At 43.2% G+C, this 18,784-nt stretch overlaps 1 protein-coding gene across 1 annotated transcript in view; it reads right to left on the bottom strand.

Moving 5' to 3' along the window:
- NSMCE2 (NSE2 (MMS21) homolog, SMC5-SMC6 complex SUMO ligase) overlaps window positions 1-18,767 on the bottom strand; it is a 91,240-nt gene extending 72,473 nt beyond the window's left edge. Inside the window, exons 1-2 of the mRNA XM_053466450.1 lie at window positions 18,653-18,767; window positions 16,847-16,999 (exon numbers count right to left, since the gene is read on the bottom strand). Coding sequence (XP_053322425.1) covers window positions 16,847-16,985 — 139 coding nt within the window. The 5' untranslated portion in view covers window positions 16,986-16,999; window positions 18,653-18,767. The remainder of the gene's footprint in view (window positions 1-16,846; window positions 17,000-18,652) is intronic.
- Between the last annotated feature and the right edge of the window lie 17 nt (window positions 18,768-18,784).

Below are 18,784 nucleotides of genomic sequence, written 5' to 3'. Positions count from 1 at the left end.
AAAAGCCTTACTAAGCGCAGACGAGACAGGTAGGTTACACCGCGTTCTTATGCAGATGAGAGAAGGAATGTGATTGTTAATCTCATTAAGACAGCTCAATTAACATCTATATTTAAACATCCACATTAAAGCCATGCGGCGTACGGCCCAAAAAGCGAACATGTCATTTTAAAGAGCGTAAGCGCTGTAACGTGTGCCCTACGCGGGGACGGGAGGGAACACCAGTTTGCCAGGTCTGTCACCGTCTGAGAAAACCGGATACACTGCCTTCCAAGCACCCAACATGTCTCCTCCTGTATACAGAATACACGGACATGCACCACCAACCCAATCACCTCATTTACAGACATCTACCCCCAAAAGTAAAATGTAAAGGATGAAAACAATAACCCTTTACATGCCAGATGGAAGCAGTCATATGGTCTCAGATTGTATATTTTGGTTTCTGTCCCTTTAAAGCGACAGTTAAATGTCCCTGGCACCCCAATCCCCCAACCCTCCGAGTACTTTAATATTCAGATTGTGAAATTTCATCCCTGCTAGATATTCCACAATTCATGGAGTGAGAATTACCAGATGTACAAGCTGGGTTTAGAAAAGACCACGAAACCACGATTGTTTAGGATTGGGAAAGGAGTACGGCTGATGGCTTAAAGTAAGGGGGAGCTGAGGAACTTTACTACTAAGGTGAAAGAAGAAAATGCTAGAGCTGGGTTGTGGTGCAATCTCAAAAAAAAAAAAAAAAAGATTACGGATTGATAACTTGCAAAAAGAGGGAGAAAACGTAGAAGCAGTGACAGACTTTCTAGAAAGAAACTGCAGCCAGGAAGTCAGAAGACGTTTACTTCTTGGGAGGACAGCAAGGACGACTCTCGATAAAATAGTTAACAGAAGAGACATCACATCATCATAGTTAAAGCAATGGTATTCCCTGTAGTAACCTACGGTTGCAGGAGCTGGACCATAAGGAAGGTTGAGCGAAGGAAGATGCTCTTGAGCTGTGGTGTTGGAGAAAAGTCTGAGAGTGCCTTCCATGGCAAGAAGATCAAACCAGTCCATACTCCAGGAAGCCAGACTGCTCACTTGAGGGAATGATATTAAAAGGCAAAACTTTGGCCACATAATGAGAAGACAGGATACCCTGGAGAAGATGCTAGCGAACGCGTAAGGCAAAAGGAAAAAGGGCCGACCAAGGGCCGGATGGATGATATTCCGGAGGCGATGGACTCTGGGGTGGGATGGCCTATGAAGTCACGAAGAGTCGGAATAAACAGATTTTCCACGGTCAACTGTATGCGCAGCTACTCTGCCACGAAGCGGAAGAACCCGTAGATAGGCAAATGCTTTGTGCAGAATCCCCCAACTGCATAAAGAGGGACCATGCAGCCAAGACATGCATTAAAGTGCATATGATGGCTGGACTGGCCCCTTAATGCAATCCTAACCCTCATTTCATATTATTTCTAAATGAAATCAGACTTTGCTCTCCTAACATCTGAATTATAGGTGTTTTCCCAATTTCTCTTTACAGCTACACATTTTGCAACGTAAGCGATACATTTTTTTTTATTATTATTAAGCAACATTGAGCAGCTTTGCTCAGTCAAGCTTCCTTGATTTTTTTTTTGTATTTTAAGTTTCAGTTACCAACATCTACTAATTAACCCCTTAATGACAAAGCCCGTAGATGAACGGGCTCAAAATGCATTGTTTTCAATGGGTTTAGGGACCACCCATTGTCCTTAAGGGGTTAAGAAATCCGTGTTTACTGGATGGCTAAGTGCAAGTTTTATATTTAATTAGAATAAAAGAAAAAAAGGAAAACTTTATCATGAACCCAAGTGATTGCGCCATGGTTAGAAATGTATTATAAAAAGAGTTTGCAATACAAAGTGTAATACTCGGTACTGACAGGTGAGCCAAGGACGTGGGAGTTAGCCTAATAGATGTGATTTCTTGCCATGTTCACAAGGTGCTTCTAGACTGCGTATTTATTAAAAAAAACACAAAAGTAGTAATAAAACCAGGATTTTCTAAACACTTATATGAGAACTGTCACATCCACAGCTTTTAACATAATTAGTGTATAACGTGAGCTTTTGTTCATCGATTGCTGTCATTTTGAAGACATTTCACATAAAAGCAAGGAACTATTTGCGAGGCCAGGCACTTATTTTGGACGAGACGCCCGGCTCGCAATCTCCGTTCCAGTTCATCCCAAAGGTGATCGATGGGGTTGAGGTCAGGGCTTTGTGCAGTCGGTCAAGTTCTTCCACACCAAACTCATCCAACCCATGTCTAATCCAACCAACCATGGCCATTGCTGGAATAAAAAAGGGCCTTCCCCAAATGTTTCCACAAACTTGGAAGCAAAGCATTGTCCAAAGTGTCTTGGTATGCTGAAGTATTAAGATTTTCCATCCTTGGAAGGGGCCCAAACTGAGATTTCAATAATTAAGAGGAGTGTCCCAATATCTTTGTCCATATAGTGCTGCACAAAGCAAGGTCCATAAAGACATGGGTTGGATGAGTTTGGTGTGGAAGAACTTGACCGGCCGCACAGAGCCCTGACATCAACCCCATAGAACACCTTTGGGATGAACCGGACTGGAGATTGCAAGCCAGACCTTCTCATCCAACGTCAGCGCCTGACCTCTACTGGATGAATGGGCAAAACTTCCCACAGAAACTCTCCAAGAAGAGCGGAAGCTGTCATAGCTGCAAAGGGGAGACACACTTCATATTATTGTCTATGTATTTAGAATGTCCTCAAAGTCCTTGTTGGTGCAATGGCTTGGCGTCCCAATACTTTTACCCATATAGTGTATAATATATATATATTTTAATATTAGTTATATAGGTTTGATCAGAATTAATGGTCTCCCCAGTGCTGAGAAGTATAGACAGATCTTTATCAGTCATGCAATATCAGGGAGGTAACCGATTGGCCCCAAATGTAACCTGTAGCATGAGAATGACCCCAAACGTACAGCCAAAGCCATTAAGATCAAGGATTCTTGGACACGATGGTTTGGCCACCACAGAGCCCTGATCTCAGCATTACCCAGTCTGTCTGTAAGAGAAGCAACTGAGGCGCCTAAATCCACAGAACGGTGGTTATTTCTCCAAGATGTTTGGAACAACCTACCTGCCAAGTTTCTTAAAACAAAAATGAAAGTAACAAGCAGCCAATCAGTGACATGAAATCAAGGCCAAGGAGGAGGACATGGACTGATGTAGTTTCAACATCATGTGTTATTTTCTTTTTTTGTTTCTGAAGAATGCATATTAAATTCCTGAAAGAGTACTTTGATGCACTTTTTTTTTGGTAGAGTCAAACTGCCCCTTCAAGGATTTCTTTCCGGTGAGGCTGAGTTTCTAATGCTGCATTCTGTTGGATTCAGGAGAGGAGGTGGAACGGCACTCTTAGATGTGGAAGCCATATAACTGAATTGTTATACAATAAAGACCAGTACTTGTTTTAGGCTGTTATAAACTGTATTAGTCATTATACAAGATGCCAAAGAACCTCCACAATGTGGATAATGCTCATTAACTACAGTCTAAACACACATGTATGTCTTATCGAGCTGGGTCTCTGATATAGTCCGCAGGGTGGGTTGAAGGGTTTCTGGGTCTCAAAAAAGCAGACTCTTCAAAGTAACTGGCATTTGGCACAGTATAAGCACTCGTTCTGCTCTAATGCCGATCACGAGAGGCAGACTCAGTGAACAGACGTTTATTAAGACATAACCTGAAGTGCCACACGCACCACATTCTTCACGCATGAGTCCCGCTCAGAAGCGTGCGGAAACCTAGAAAGAGACATCGCTCTACTCACGCAAACCCACATGTCTTAAGACATTTACATCTTTTTTGCTTCAGTCATAGAACGTGTTATTTAAATAAACATATTTATAGACATAAAATGCAGTATGAACAAAACAAACAAAAACTCAAAAGGCCCCGTCTTTGGTTTCATTGCTCAGGGGTGGCTTGTTCACCTTGGATTCTGAGAGAAACTGGTTGAGCAACACACAAAGAACCCGTGGAATATGATGCGGGTTGCGTATGAAAAGTAATACAAGACATGGAAGACCCTTTACTACTTTTACAAAGACTGGTCTTCATGTAAGACCCCAATGGTAGACTTAAGGGTCTGCAAGGCCTTCCCTCTGAGCAGCAGGACATGACATCATATGACATCATATTCCATCTCCCCGTACCAGGATAGACAGTAGAGGTAACATGGCTTAAAATACACATAGGGGTAAAAAGGTGGTAAATGCATCATGGGTTTGGGAAATAGTGCTAGAAAATGTTTTTTTTGTTTTTGTTTTTAACGCAATGTAAAATGCGTTGGTATTCATGCATTCTTAGCGATGGGCTCACTAATGAATGAACTCATTCTATGTTTATTTATCCCCAAAGATAAAACACTGGCCATGATATGAGATAACGGTGATGCTGTATTTGTAGTACTCATTCGCATACTTCACACAGAGAAAGTGTGGCGTTTGTGTGCTTGAATTCTTTCCACGTGACTCCAAGGTTCCCAGATTCTCAAGATGCAGTAAATCCACGCATTTCTTCCGAGAATGTCAAGGTGTCTGCGGCATAGTGACTTTATAATAATAAAAAAATTGTTTTAACAAAATAAAATGTTTTTAGGCAGCTGCGTTTGAGCAGTTTGTATGTGTTTGCGCTCTGTAACCCGATCTACTAAACAAACACCCGACTCCTTATCATACTGCCTAGAAGTGAACAATAGAATGTCTTGGCCTTAATCACTCACTCTGACTAATGAGTCTATGAAGGTACAGACTTCATTAGCATTGCCATAAAGCATGAGCTCAGTGTCATGTTTAAGCAGGGAAAGTCACACAAAATATCACATGACTGACAGCAATGGCGGCCTCCAGGTCTGCAGCTAAAGGAGTTTATTGGAATAAAACACGTAATATTCCTACAAATTTTCTATAGAGAAACAATAACGGCAGAACAAAGACAGCTTGGTTGTGTTTAGTATTCAGTGACTGATCAGTTTAGGAGAGTTAGGAAAGGGAACAAAGCCATCATCTACAGCCAACCTATCGCCTAAAGTTCTGCATTTATAAAGGGTGATGGTACAAACCAGTAAAATAAGTATATATATATATATATATTTATATATAAAAAAAAGGCACATACTGGTATAAAGCGGCTGAGGGTTTGGGCCGGTGTGTACCCACCTCCAACAATGGGGAGGAATAATCATGCTTACATTGGCCCTGTCATGGAGGTCTCGCCAAGTGCTTTGTCTGAACTGTATGAATATTGGGGGTCGCTGCTCGAAGTGCTACCCTGTTTATCCGGCACAACTTATTGGTCTCCCATAGAAAACATATCAGACAGTCCGCCCGCCAGGCCGCGAAAGAGCTAACCGGAGACGTACACTGCGGCCTTCTCTAGACCCCATCTAGAAGGGGCAGCTGCTGACTCTAGGCACTTGTGTGATCTTTAGAATGCATGATCGTGGCCCCGGGGCCCTGCAGGCACCTTGTAGTTAATAGGAGGCTGAACTCGACAACTTAGACAGATAAAGAACTGGGAAACTTTGTATTTTAGGAACTCTTACTCACCAAGTTTAGCACAGAATTGCTCTGGGGGGGGGATTCTGCCAACTTATATGCATTAGTATTCCTTTGTCCCAATAACTACCTTACAGTTTATATTTTGTTAGCTTATGTTTCTTGATGTATTATAACTAGTCCCTGATGAAGTCAACATACGACGAAACGCGTTGGACTTAGTTTCTTAAAACATTAAGCATTTTTAATGGGCTATTTTAAATAAAGAGCTTTTGGAAGATACCCTGCCTGCCTATCATCTGTTTGTATCCAGCAGATGACCGGTTTTTAAAACTTTGAGGTGGTTTAAAAAAGTTCCAGTAAATCTTCAGGATTCCTAAGATGCAGGCTATCTTTAAGGCGCAGTTCCTACTACAATCTTGTGAGTGTGGCACAACTAGCAGGGGCCGTTTTAAACCTTTTAAACATTATTGCACCATTTGTGGTTTTTATTCTTTTTACAGAGTATTTTTAAAGCTGTATCCCCAGAATTTGTTCTGTTTTATCCATATACCTTACAGACGAAAGCCTGCATGACGTGTGAGTGCGCCAATATACTGAGCACACGTTCAGGAGACATGGTGTAAAAAAAGGATATTTAATATTAAAACAAAATAAAAAATCATTAGCACTGCCGCTCTTTTAATATGGAAACGCAGGATTTAGCCGCTTTTAAGGAGTAGTCCAAGAGCGTCAAAGCGGGGAGCAGCGGGACTGCAGCTTTACAAATCCACTCTCCCGGCCCCCGCGCTCGGCTAATTACAAATATCCGTTTACGTTTGGCAGCTGAAATCGCTTTCCTGGGAGGAATATTTCTGCCAAGTCTGAAGGGAAAAAAAAAAAAGTCGATTTATAAACAGTTGTTAATTTCCACAGAGCTTCTCGTCGGGTCGGACGCCGAAAACTGTTTTGTTTTCAAGGAAAATAAATCCTCCTCCTAGCAGCAGCAGAGTAAAAGGCGTCTCTCTGCGTGGTCGGCTCTGGCAAAACAATCAGGAGGAGTGCGAAAAATGCTTAGAAAGAATTAAAGGATGAAGGAAAGGAGGAATAACTGAACGTGACGTCATCAGAGTCCGATACGTGAAGTGATGTCATCAGAGTCCGATCCAAGCAGAAGGAAACATACCGGACCTTCACCCTCAACAAAATACCACGTCAGTAGAAACGCTTCTAGACTGTAAGCTCTTGAGCTGCGACCTCCTTACCCCTTTCTATATGTCAAATGAGTACGTTATAAACTACTTGATATGTGCTGCGTACCCATTGTACAGCTCTACGGAATATGATGGCGCTATATAAAACAAAGCAAGAAAAAAAAAGAAATGCTTTAGACAAACAATACATAGCCCGAGGCATCATAGCGTGCTGACCAAACATTCCTCCGTGTAATAAAGAAAAGTATGGCCGCTTTTATTATTTATTTATATAGCACCATCATACGCCACAGCGCAGTACAACCGGTATACACGACGTAGGAAAGGCATTACATAATGTTCACTTATAGAAACAAAGAGTAAGGAGGGCTCTGCTGAAAGGAGCTTACAGTCTAGAAGAATATTACATTTCGTTACGGAGCGGCGGCGGTGAAACGCAAGAGCCGCATTAAAGCTGCCGAGACAGAAAATAGACGGGATTTACACAGATTGGGAGGAGACGGCAGCCCTGGTCCAGGGAGCTTACAATCTACCAGGAGGCTCGGAGGGGGCGAGACAGAAGGGCTGCTGGGATGAGGATGATATGCTTGTAGTGAGGATGATAGAGTGATGGTGCGGAGGAGTGAGGTTCTCCTCGGGATGCAGGTTAAAGGGAGAGGGGGAGGTTTTGGTGAGAAGTCTGATGAATGAACATACAAACCATGATTACGAGCTTATAGAATCAACTTTACTTTCTGCAAGTCAAATTGTTATGTGATGCGCTGTTATGTCACCATTGTACAACGCTGCGGAATATGAAGGCGCCATTTACTGATTTATACAACACTTATGAAGACTGAACAACGGCCATCAAACTAATTCTCATTTCGCTTCATGATGTCTGACTTCGAAGTTGAATACCCCAGAGATTCTGTCTCCTCTCCTCTCCCTTTTAAAAAGGTAAGATTCTTGCTTCTTGTTCCAGACTTTTAACAACGTGATCCTTCAACCACTTGGCCAGATGTTCAGGCTGACAGTCAGGAAGGCTGTCGCTCTTCAGCATACTTTACCGGGATTTTTTTTTTCCTCCCCATCTGTACAGGTCTTGGAAGCTACAGATTCTCTGAATACCAATTATGAATGAAGACAGAGGCAGCGTTAGTGTGATGAGTAGTGCATGAATCACGGCGTTACCGCAAAGATTTAATCACAAGCGCCGGCTTAATGTAACGGGGCCACAACAATCCCTCTTCACATAACCAGAACGGGGAGCCTGCGATGCTTGTGAGGGAAGAAAGGAACTTCCACGGAAACAAAAAGAAAAAAAGGAAACGTCTGCGTGTCTTCTGGGAACGATGATCCCGTTTACACGAATTATCCATACAGGGTAGGCGTGCAAACGGCAAGTTTTCCGGAAGACGACCGTGAACCGGTCAGAAAGAATTTAGCCATTTCAAAGTGGCTTTTATCATAAAATATGATGGAAATCTTACATATTTAACTGTTTGGAAGTGGCGACTGAGCGGTTAGAGAAGCGGCCATCGACCACAGGCTGGCCCCCGGGATAGAACACACATGGGTTATGTAGAATGGGCAACTGTGGTGCAAAGCAGCAAATGAAGTTGCCATAGAAACCAACGGAAAGTTAATTCCAATTGCAGCACATTTACTTATTTATGAGCAACCTGCATAGGGCCACATTCATCACGAGCAACAGTAGTTTCGATGGTTACAAGCCGGGAAGGTTCAGAGGAGCTCCTATCATCTTCCCTGTAAATCATTACCCAAATTCTTTCAAGATTCGGGGTTTATTAGGCGAGCTAAACAGTGTGCAAGTAATTGTGAACTTTAAAAAAAACAAACCAAACAAAAAAAAAAAGTTTCTGAATACAAATAAAGAGACAATATGAGACATGAATGTTAGGGCATTTGGCCTGTTTTATGCTATTTTTATATCACATTGCAGATCAGTGGCTGAAGTATTGAACCTTTACAGACGATTATTGTTTTCCACCAATTTGCATGCAGTAGAATTCACTGGAACCCATGAGCTCCATTCTGCTTTTAACATGAATGTAGAGCTCTAGTGCTCCTTTAAAGGGTTAATCGGGGGGGGGTTAAAATAATAAGAAAAAAACAAACCTAATCTCAGCAGAAGGAGACATGTTACTGCTTTCCTGAGTAATTTGGGGTTCATGTAAAAGAAAACAAGCTGTCATGACTAATATAATACGCAACAGGAAATCTGGTTGCTATAGCGATAAGACCACTATCGACACTTTGCACCAGGGTCGCTTTTTAAATACCTCCTGTAGAAGCGTAAATCATCTGCCACCTCCCTGGATCTTAAATATGTAAGTCTTGCTAATAAATCAGATTCGTTAAGCTTCCGGGTTCTGTATCACTGCGCTTCTCGATGACATCCGGCCCATTAGAAGAAAATAAAATACCGCGCTGCAGGAAAATCGCAGGCAGAAGCCACGATAAAGCAACCCGGTCATAGAACTGACTGTAAGGAAACGAACGCGGGCGTTACAGTCGCAGCCTGTACTTGGGGTAATTGATCAAAGTATTCTGTAACAGACTCTGGAACACCGGGACCCGATGGCGAGAGGTGTGAGTCACGAAAACATAGCTTAAGCATCTCTAAAAATACAGACTCTTTTGTACCGAAAGGTTATCAGCAATATTTGTCATTTTTAAACAGTGGTGAGTAACCAAATCATTAAACCGTCACCTTGGCAGCTTTCAGCTTTTAACAGACGAGTCGCCACAAACGGACTCCGTAATGCATTAAGAAGAGTTTCACCGCACGCAAATTACGTTAATAAATGTAACGGCACGCGTTCCCATTCAAGTCCGTAAAGCAGGGACCTACCCTATGCATACTAGTTGGCACAATAGGCGTTCTACTGAGCATGTGCGAGAAGCGTACCAAGGTATACTTCCTGTTTCTTCTATGTATGAAGAAATGCAGGTAGATCTCTGTATTCACCTTGATTACCCCTTTACATGGCGGTCAAACCACCTCGCAGACACCCGAATTCTACATCAGATAAAGCAACGAATGCAAACCATCTCGTCGCTAATAATTTTCAAAGCCCTCTTACCGCAACGATGGTCTACGAACTCAGTAACTACAAGTTATTTAGTTTGGATAAACTTGGCAGAGCTCCACGGAGACCTCATGGAGAAATATTTTTCCCGTAGCATTTGATCCGTGCAGTAAAGTAGCCGAGTATAGTACGGCAATCACCAAAAAGGACATCTTTACTCTTACAATCGGCACAAGTGCTTCAGAGATATAAAGTGTAAAGGACTCTGTTGTGTCAGGAAATCCGGATCTAGTGAGGTGCTAGGGGTCTTGGAAACACCTGGAGCCCCCAGAGGCAGTAGTCCCCCCCCCATGTTTAAACTTCTCACTGCTTTAGCCTCTACCACTTCTGATGGGAGGCTGTTACATTTATCTACCACTAAAGTAGAAATTCCTCGCATTAGATCTGACCCTCTAGGTTTAGATTATGACCTCTCATTCTCCTCTTTTGAAATAAACTCCCATCCAGTGCTTTAATGTATAGATTAAACTGGGTACGTCTCAAAGCGGGGGCGTAACATTTAATAACTGTGTTTTTGCGAGCGCAGCCAACTTTGCAACGTGTTTGTCAATCCAAGCGCTGCGCATGCACTCGATACCCGGCTTTGGCAAATGACTGAAGTGGAATCTCTAGATAATGAAGAGCAGCATTTAGAAGCGAGTGTCTGTTTCTCTTGTTGAAATGGATTTTGCGAAGCTACACGCCACCGACCCTGACATTTCATCAAAGTACAGAACATTTTCCCCGTCGCTAAACACCTTCAGAATGCCATCATTAACAAGCACTCAGCAGAACGGCCCGGGAACCCCCCCGGCAAAAACGACATCCTTTTATACCAAGCGCCGTGGAAGGTTTCCCACAACCAAGTCTGAAAAAAATGAGGGCAAAGCAAGGGAATAATAATAGTAATAATAATAATAAAATACTCAAGTCTCTGGCAACAATCACAACGCAGACCTTCTCTAGGAGTAACTAGAAAGGTGGCAGTTCGTTCATCAGTTTTGCGAGGAGCCTTCCGTCGGTTTTTTTGTTACACCCTCTAGGGTTTGCAGGAATTTTAGTTCGCTTCTGATTTATTCTTGACCCGCACCTTGGAACGTTCTCACAGCTGAACCTTTACAACCAGATTGAATTACCGTATTTGCTCGATTATAAGACTAGTTTTTTTACCCCGAGCAAATGCTTTGAAAAATATCCCTCATCTTATATTCTAGGTCGTCTTATAATCGGACCTCAAATAGAGGTCTGACCACAAGACTAAGATCCAGATCCTCCGCTGCTGCCCGGCACTTCTATGACAGAGCGCCAGCATTACATGGCCTTCCAGTGGTCAGCGATAGAAGCGCCGGCAGCAGCAGAGGTTGTCTACGCGCATCGCACAGACGTCCGCCGGCTGCCCCCCTACACACCAGGGAGTCTAGAGCATGGGCGGGGCAGATTGGCAAATAAAAGGAAATAAAAACAAAAAATGCATTTTTCTCAATCAGTTTTTATTAAATATGAACAAGTTTACATGTGAATTAATATCAAATTTTGGGGGGGTCATCTTATTATCGAGCAAATATGGTACAACCTCCGGTCTTACAAAAAAAAACAAAAAAAACTTTGCAACTTTTAGCTACCGTTGAAAATAAATATCTGTAGAGAGATCAAATATGTGGATTAAATAAAATAAAAATGTACAAGTGCAACGAGCTTCAAACGCGACGACAGCTACTAACTATCCGAGAAGATATTTTTAGATGTATGACACTGGCGCAGAGGTGTTACCTCCCACTGACTGAGTAATAAGCGGACACTCAATGCCACAGAGCCTCATGCGCGACGCATCGTGGGTGTACACCCGAAAGTACGAGGATCAGAGCGTGTTTGCAAGTGTATCTCTGGCAGAAATTGCATTGGCGGGAGGTATAGATTCTTTTTAGCTTTTTTGAAGCAGTCATTCGCAAGCACCCGGACAGCGAGTCTATTTAAAGGTGCCGTCCCACCTACTACGCTTAACACTTTGTACTGCTGACTGTCCAGGCATTGTTCAGAAAACATTTCCCACATTCATAATTTTTGACTGGAAGAAAGAAATGGGACGGGATAGATGGTTGGCCAGGTGGACTAATGCTGCCGGCAACATATCCCATAAAGCCTTATGTGTTCAAATATATATGCGAGACAAAAAAAAAAATCCAAATGTCAACATCCCCCTCAAGAAAGATCTAATGTCTAATGGACAGTCTAATGTCCCCCACGGCCCTTCTATAGAAGACTGCATATTAAAGCACTCTGTAAGTAACACTAACCCTCTGTGAGTATGTCCTGCCTGATCGAACACTTAAGCACTCAAATCTGCCGGAAGACTTCACACTCACACCGGGGGTTTAAAGAGACCCTCCATGCAGCAGAGACAGCACCGGGGGCAAGTGCATCACATGCGGGGCATTCAGCTGGGGGAGGGGAATCTGCAGAATACCCCCGCACATTTACAAAGCGGACCACGCTGCGATCATGCGCATTAAAATGAATGGTGGCTGGAGTGTCGCCTTTAATAAGAAATTAAGGTGAGCTCTTGTGGACTGCGGCTCTCATTACGGCTATTACCGTCAAAATAGCGGTGATAGAGGACATCGGCGTTATAGAACACGGAGGCACGGCAGGGACCCACAAAGTTTTGAAAAAAACTTATCTGATGGCTAGATTTTATTTGCTTTATATATTGCATTTAAGCCCATGTTATGTGTGCCTACCCTGACATACTGTACAGTATGTATACTGTATATACTTGTATACTGTCAGTTCCATGCAGATTTCACACCAAGCCCGTGTCCAGTCACCTATAATCCGTTCCAGTTTACTAAAGGGGGGGGGGTTAAGGAAATCTTTCAGTTTTGCTGCTTTTATTATTGTTGGCAGGGGTAATATATATAATAATATTATTATGTTGCTTATACGGGATTACACGTTTGGAGGAAAGATAAATAGCTGTTTATTAAGTCAGCAGAGCGCAGCAGTCAAGTATAACACATATATATATACATCTGTTGGCGATTTTACTCAATACATAAAGATATAGATACCTGACCTTTTCCACCCACAACACCATCACACCGACTCCTGTCTACCCAGACAATGTTTCTATATGTAGCCATCGTATCTGGCCTTTTTTGTAGCTCAATGTACACAGATCATGTAGACACACCATATACCGACATACACACAGACCATGTGGACACACACCATATACCGACATACACACAGACCATGTGGACACACACCATATACCGACATACACACAGACCATGTGGACACACACCATATACCGGCGCACACGCAGACCGTGTGGACACACACCATATACCAACGCACACACAGACCATGTGGGCACACACCATATACCGGCACACACGCAGACCATGTGGACACACACCATATACCGGCGCACACGCAGACCATGTGGGCACACACCATATACCGGCACACACGCAGACCATGTGGGCACACACCATATACCGGCACACGCAGACCATGTGGGCACACACCATATACCGGCACACACGCAGACCATGTGGGCACACACCATATACCGGCGCACACGCAGACCATGTGGGCACACACCATATACCGGCACACACAGACCATGTGGGCACACACCATATACCGGCACACACAGACCATGTGGGCATACACCATATACCGGAACACACAGACCATGTGGGCACACACCATATACCGGCACACACAGACCATGTGGGCATACACCACATACCGGCGCACACGCAGACCATGTGGGCACACACCATATACCGGCACACACAGACCATGTGGGCATACACCATATACCGGCACACACACAGACCATGTGGGCACACACCATATACCGGCACACACAGACCATGTGGGCACACACCATATACCGGCACACACATGTAGCCCATCAAGCAGCCATATTCCCAGTTTGCATCTCAAAGGCTTTTGGCTGGGTCGCATAGAGTTATTTGCATTCAGGATAACACTCTATAATTTTGCACTGGGCAAAAAATAGAGACCTAAAAATCTGGAAAAGTATTTAATCCAAATCAAAATATCTACATCTTTTACATGTAGTTACTGTCCCTTTAATAAATTCACATAAAAAAGCGAGACGCTTGCTGTTCTTTGTGAACCATCCGCATCGCTGTCTTATGAATAAGGGTAGTGATTGCAGCGTTTTCTGCCGCTCTCCGCCGGGTCCCGCATGCTTGGCAGCGTTACATCGAGTTATCTCCGCAGGCTGCCAGACACGGCATCAGACCGCAGCGGAGCCGGCAGCGGGTGACCACCCGTACTTTCCCGTCTGTTAAAGGGCTCGGAAACATATTTCACTGTAGGACGAGAGCCCACCAAAGAAAAATCACTATGCAGCGAGAGGTCACTTGACGTTACCAACGCTCATGAAAGCCAAGTCAATATACACCGTCGTATGTCCTGCCAGAGGTTTTTACACAGTTCCGCCTAAAAGATAACAATTTGCTATCATTAGTATTTGGAGTTACTAGTCATCAAATTCCTCTTAAAGTAAATAGCAAAATATCCCATCCAACCTTCCAAGAAGGCGACAAGCAACACAGGGGCCTACAGCTAATCCCGAGGGCCGGGATGCTAAACCCGGCGATATATCACAAAATCCCTGCTGGTTAAATAAACTTCACTGAAAAACTCAAAAATCTGTCTTTTGGCAAATGAAAAAAACTCATTAAAATACTTGTTTTCAGACAAGATTCACAAAATTCCTGGCCTGAGTGTGGCCCTCGAGGGCCAGAGCTGTGTAGCGGGAGGTATTTTCAGCCTCTTGTGCAGTGAATTTTTTCACTATAGTCGCTCGTCTCTGGGGCTCTGGCTCCCCCTGCTGGAGCTTCGCGTTTTAAAAGAGTCAAACGTTCCGGATCCGAGCGCATTTTATACGTTACAGCGACACGCCAGCGGTTGCTATGGCAGTCATGTCACAAAACCCCTGTTGTATTTAACATTAAAAATTATACAAATCGCCATAGTTTACACATTAAACAAATAATAATCAACCCCAATGTCTCAAGTGATTCACAGACTTAAGGTAACTTTTAGTAACTTTAAAATCAGTTTCCCACATAGAGCCCAATCTACTGTTTTGATTTAACCTTACACTTCACATCATACATTATTTTCTTTCTGAAACATCCACACTACAGTTCAAATGTTTGGGGTCACTTAATGGTTTCCATGGAAAAGAAGGACTTTTCTGGCTGTAACATAATTGCAAACGGGTTTTCTAACCATCAATTCGCCTTTTAAACTTAAACTTGGATCAGCGAACACAACGTCCCATTGGAACACAGGAGTGATGGGAGTGATAAAGGGCCATTGGAAGACAGGAGTGATGGGAGTGATAAAGGGCCATTGGAAGACAGGAGTGATGGGAGTGATAAAGGGCCGTTGGAACACAGGAGTGATGGGAGTGATAAAGGGCCATTGGAACACAGGAGTGATGGGAGTGATAAAGGCCTCTGTACGCCTATGAAGAGATTGCATTAAAAATCAGCCGTTTCCAGCTACATTAGCCATTTACAACAGTAACCCCGTCTGCGCTGGATTTCTGATCCATTTCTTGTTATTTGCTTTTGTTAATATAAAAAAAAAATCTAAATGACCCTAAAACCTTGGAGCAGTAGGGTACCTCTGACAGTAACCTTAAATCAGAGATGGAATACATGAGGCATTGAACATGCTTATGAACAATAAAAATCCTACAACCGAATGAACCAACAACTTAGACATTTCCAGCTTGCACGCTATAGGGGAAGGGGTAACATTTATCTCCCCAAGATATTAATTGGTTCCTTCATTATGGATATGGACACTAACAGATACTCATACAGGCACTGTCCATCGCTGAAACATACGGTCACGTGTACCACGGATGGACAAACCTCAAATAATTCTGAAGCCAAAGGGAAAAATTCAGGAGCCACGCAAGGGTAAGATACAACTATCCTGTCCAATATTCATAAGTTAGTGATGGAACAATGCATGAATTTGGGAAGCAGAACATATTCAAGACAGATAGACTAGAATTTTCTCCAGTAATGATGGATGCTGGCAAATACCAGATACTACAAGCCAAAGTACCGCTTCTGTAAAAAATACTCTTGATGGGCAGGAAGGACTATATCGCTGGACTGGGAATGAACTTTCCTTACTCCTAAAGGCACTTGTTTATATCTAGATATCTAGAGCCCAAACGGTATCTTGTTCTGAAGACATGATCCGACTGACCTTAAGTTACACCCAACTTTCTCTCCTTGACCTTCAAGGATGCTTGTGTGAAGATGCTAGAAACTCACCCAAACTGTCTATAATACAGCTTGGATATCAGTGGTGGGAGCAGAGAACTGCCTGGTATCAATGGAAATGGTTAAAAAAAAAAAAAAAAAAAAAAAAAAAAACATTTCCATATGAGCGAGTTGAGCAGTCTAAATATCAGCACAGACTTATCCGCTGCCTTATTACAGTGAGCCCACATCACATGATTGCGTCACTTCAACAGCTCTAAATAACTAAAATCGCATGTTTTCCGATTCATACTCGCAGGGCCCTCCCCACCTGTTGTCTCTGTTAGTCAAATTGTTATGTTATATACTACTTATGTCCTGTCTACCTGTTGTACAGCGCTACGGAATTTGATGGGACTATATAAAACAATAATAATTTCTACCACCTCTGCTTGGAAGGGACTCCACCTTCACCTTCAACTCCATGCTCTCTCTCTCTCTCTCTCTCTCTCTTATATGCATACAGTTTCAGAATGTGCTCTTGATTCTTTAATGTTTGCGATACAATGAAGAGGGCATATAACGTTACAAACATAATAAAGCGGTATAGAAAGTCCATATGCACCAGCTTAAGCGGTCCCTATCTAAGTGCAAACCTATAGACTCACGATACAGACTGATACAGCACGTGTACAACACGGCGACCGAGGAACACATTAAAGGGGATTACTCACAGCCAGTCTCCAGCAGGTCGAGGGCCACGTTGGTAGTGATTTCCATCCCTGTGTTTATGTACGCTTGGCAGTTCTTCAAGGACGAAATGGAGTTATCCACAGACGTGAAGGAGATAAATGGAGCCGAGCGTCCCTGCATTTCGAAACTCTAACCTGCAACAAAGTATATATATATATCTGTAATAAGTATTTAAATAAAACCCTCAGCGCTGAGTGAAAAAGATACATAGTATTGTTTAACGTTACACAGATGGCTTTAATAAAAGACAACAAGCTGGCGATTTAAAAAACTTAAAATATTTTCTGGGATTTTTGTTTCTCCCAAACTCCACAAGAGGTTTTATATAATCTAAATATATATAAAAAATAAATAAAAAAAAAAAAAGGAGTTTGCAAAAATAAGACAGTCCCCAGTGTGCTTGACATCAGCCAATCGGTGCTTCTACCCGGAACATGTATGGGTTATAAAGAAACCTCTCTCTTTTCCCCCGCCCACATTAATGCATTTCAAGTATTCTCCATCCGCTCTGCACTGGATCGTATGTTGAATTTGTCTATAGGGCTATCTTTCAGTAGTTGTTGAATTCGTAGAATGCAGTACTTCTGCCCAGGTTTGGTTTTCGTCTCAGTTTAGCACTATTAGCCTCAGACCGGTAGACAAGTCCAGCTGCGCATGCCAATGTATTGTAAGACCCCAAAATGTTCGCAAGAATCCAGAAGAATTTCTGTTTCAATGAACCGGGCATTAACAGGGATTGCTGCGTACGGATGGCTTACATTAGAATTACCAAATAATGTAATTAAGAGGGTGTATGCCCAACCACGTATACAGATACAGCAGGAGTCGGAGACCCGGTACATGAGCCCAATCTAGCCTTTTGGGTGTTCGGCTAATACGGGCCCCGCTCACGAGGTTACCTTCTGTATAACACATACACAGTAGTGCCGCACGCATTGGGATAAGAGGCGTCTTCCCTATAGAGCTTACAATCTAAGCTGCTGTAATCATCACCTTTAAGATCTGGACACATAAGGCATTTTTAATAACCACGCCAGCAGCCACGTACAACCTATACGGAGCATGGCGACAGCAAGACAGAGTACTCGCAGTCGGGGGGCCAGGTCCAGTGGGTACAGCCACAGCTTTCTACAGTAAAACATCTGTTTTAGGAGTTGTCATATTTTTCATTTCTTCATCAAATACACAACACATTTACAGCAAGTCCAGGCAGTCTTCAGTCTCCTTGTAGAAGAGAGTTGGGCGGCCGAATAAGAGCTATGGCTGTTGAATCCAGGCTTAAACTATTGGGTCAATATTGATACTGATTTTGATGAAGACGTCATATCCCGCAGTCCCCATACGCAGCCGCCCGTCACCCACCCAGGAGCCAAACATATCCCGGTAGATAATATACTTACTGCAAGGCGCGTCCAGCAGTTACCACGGGGGTCTAACGAGATCCACCATGCACACGCAATGCAAGGGAACCGATTGGTTTCAATGGGAGGGCTTTCCTGAAACCGATTGGCTGGTTTTGAGACATTAGCACATGGAAGGAGGCATCTTTGCATAACGGGGTCCCATTTAGGGCACAATACCGGGGGCGGGGTGTATATATGGTGTATGATCAAACACATGTATAACACAACATGCTAAACGATGAAAGTACCGCCACATTAAAAAAAACTGGCTGAGCATAATGAGAGCTGTAGTGGGCATAAAAGCTACCAAATAAAATAAAAATCCAATGTCATAAAAATTACAGAGCGCCGAGTACTAGCGGAACATCACCACAAACTACGCACCTGATATACCTTCGCAAACTTAGGCTGCCGCGCTTCCTTCTAAATAAACCACACCCCCCAGTCAGCTGGTTACCATGACAGCGGGCGCTCTGCTGAACGTCATCTGCAAGCGCCGTAGCGTCACATGATGTG

The sequence above is a fragment of the Spea bombifrons genome, chromosome 5 (assembly GCF_027358695.1).
Source record: "Spea bombifrons isolate aSpeBom1 chromosome 5, aSpeBom1.2.pri, whole genome shotgun sequence".
NCBI classification, from domain to species: domain Eukaryota; kingdom Metazoa; phylum Chordata; class Amphibia; order Anura; family Pelobatidae; genus Spea; species Spea bombifrons.
Note: the sequence above shows the minus strand (reverse complement) of the source record. Positions and strands in the feature narration are given on the sequence as shown.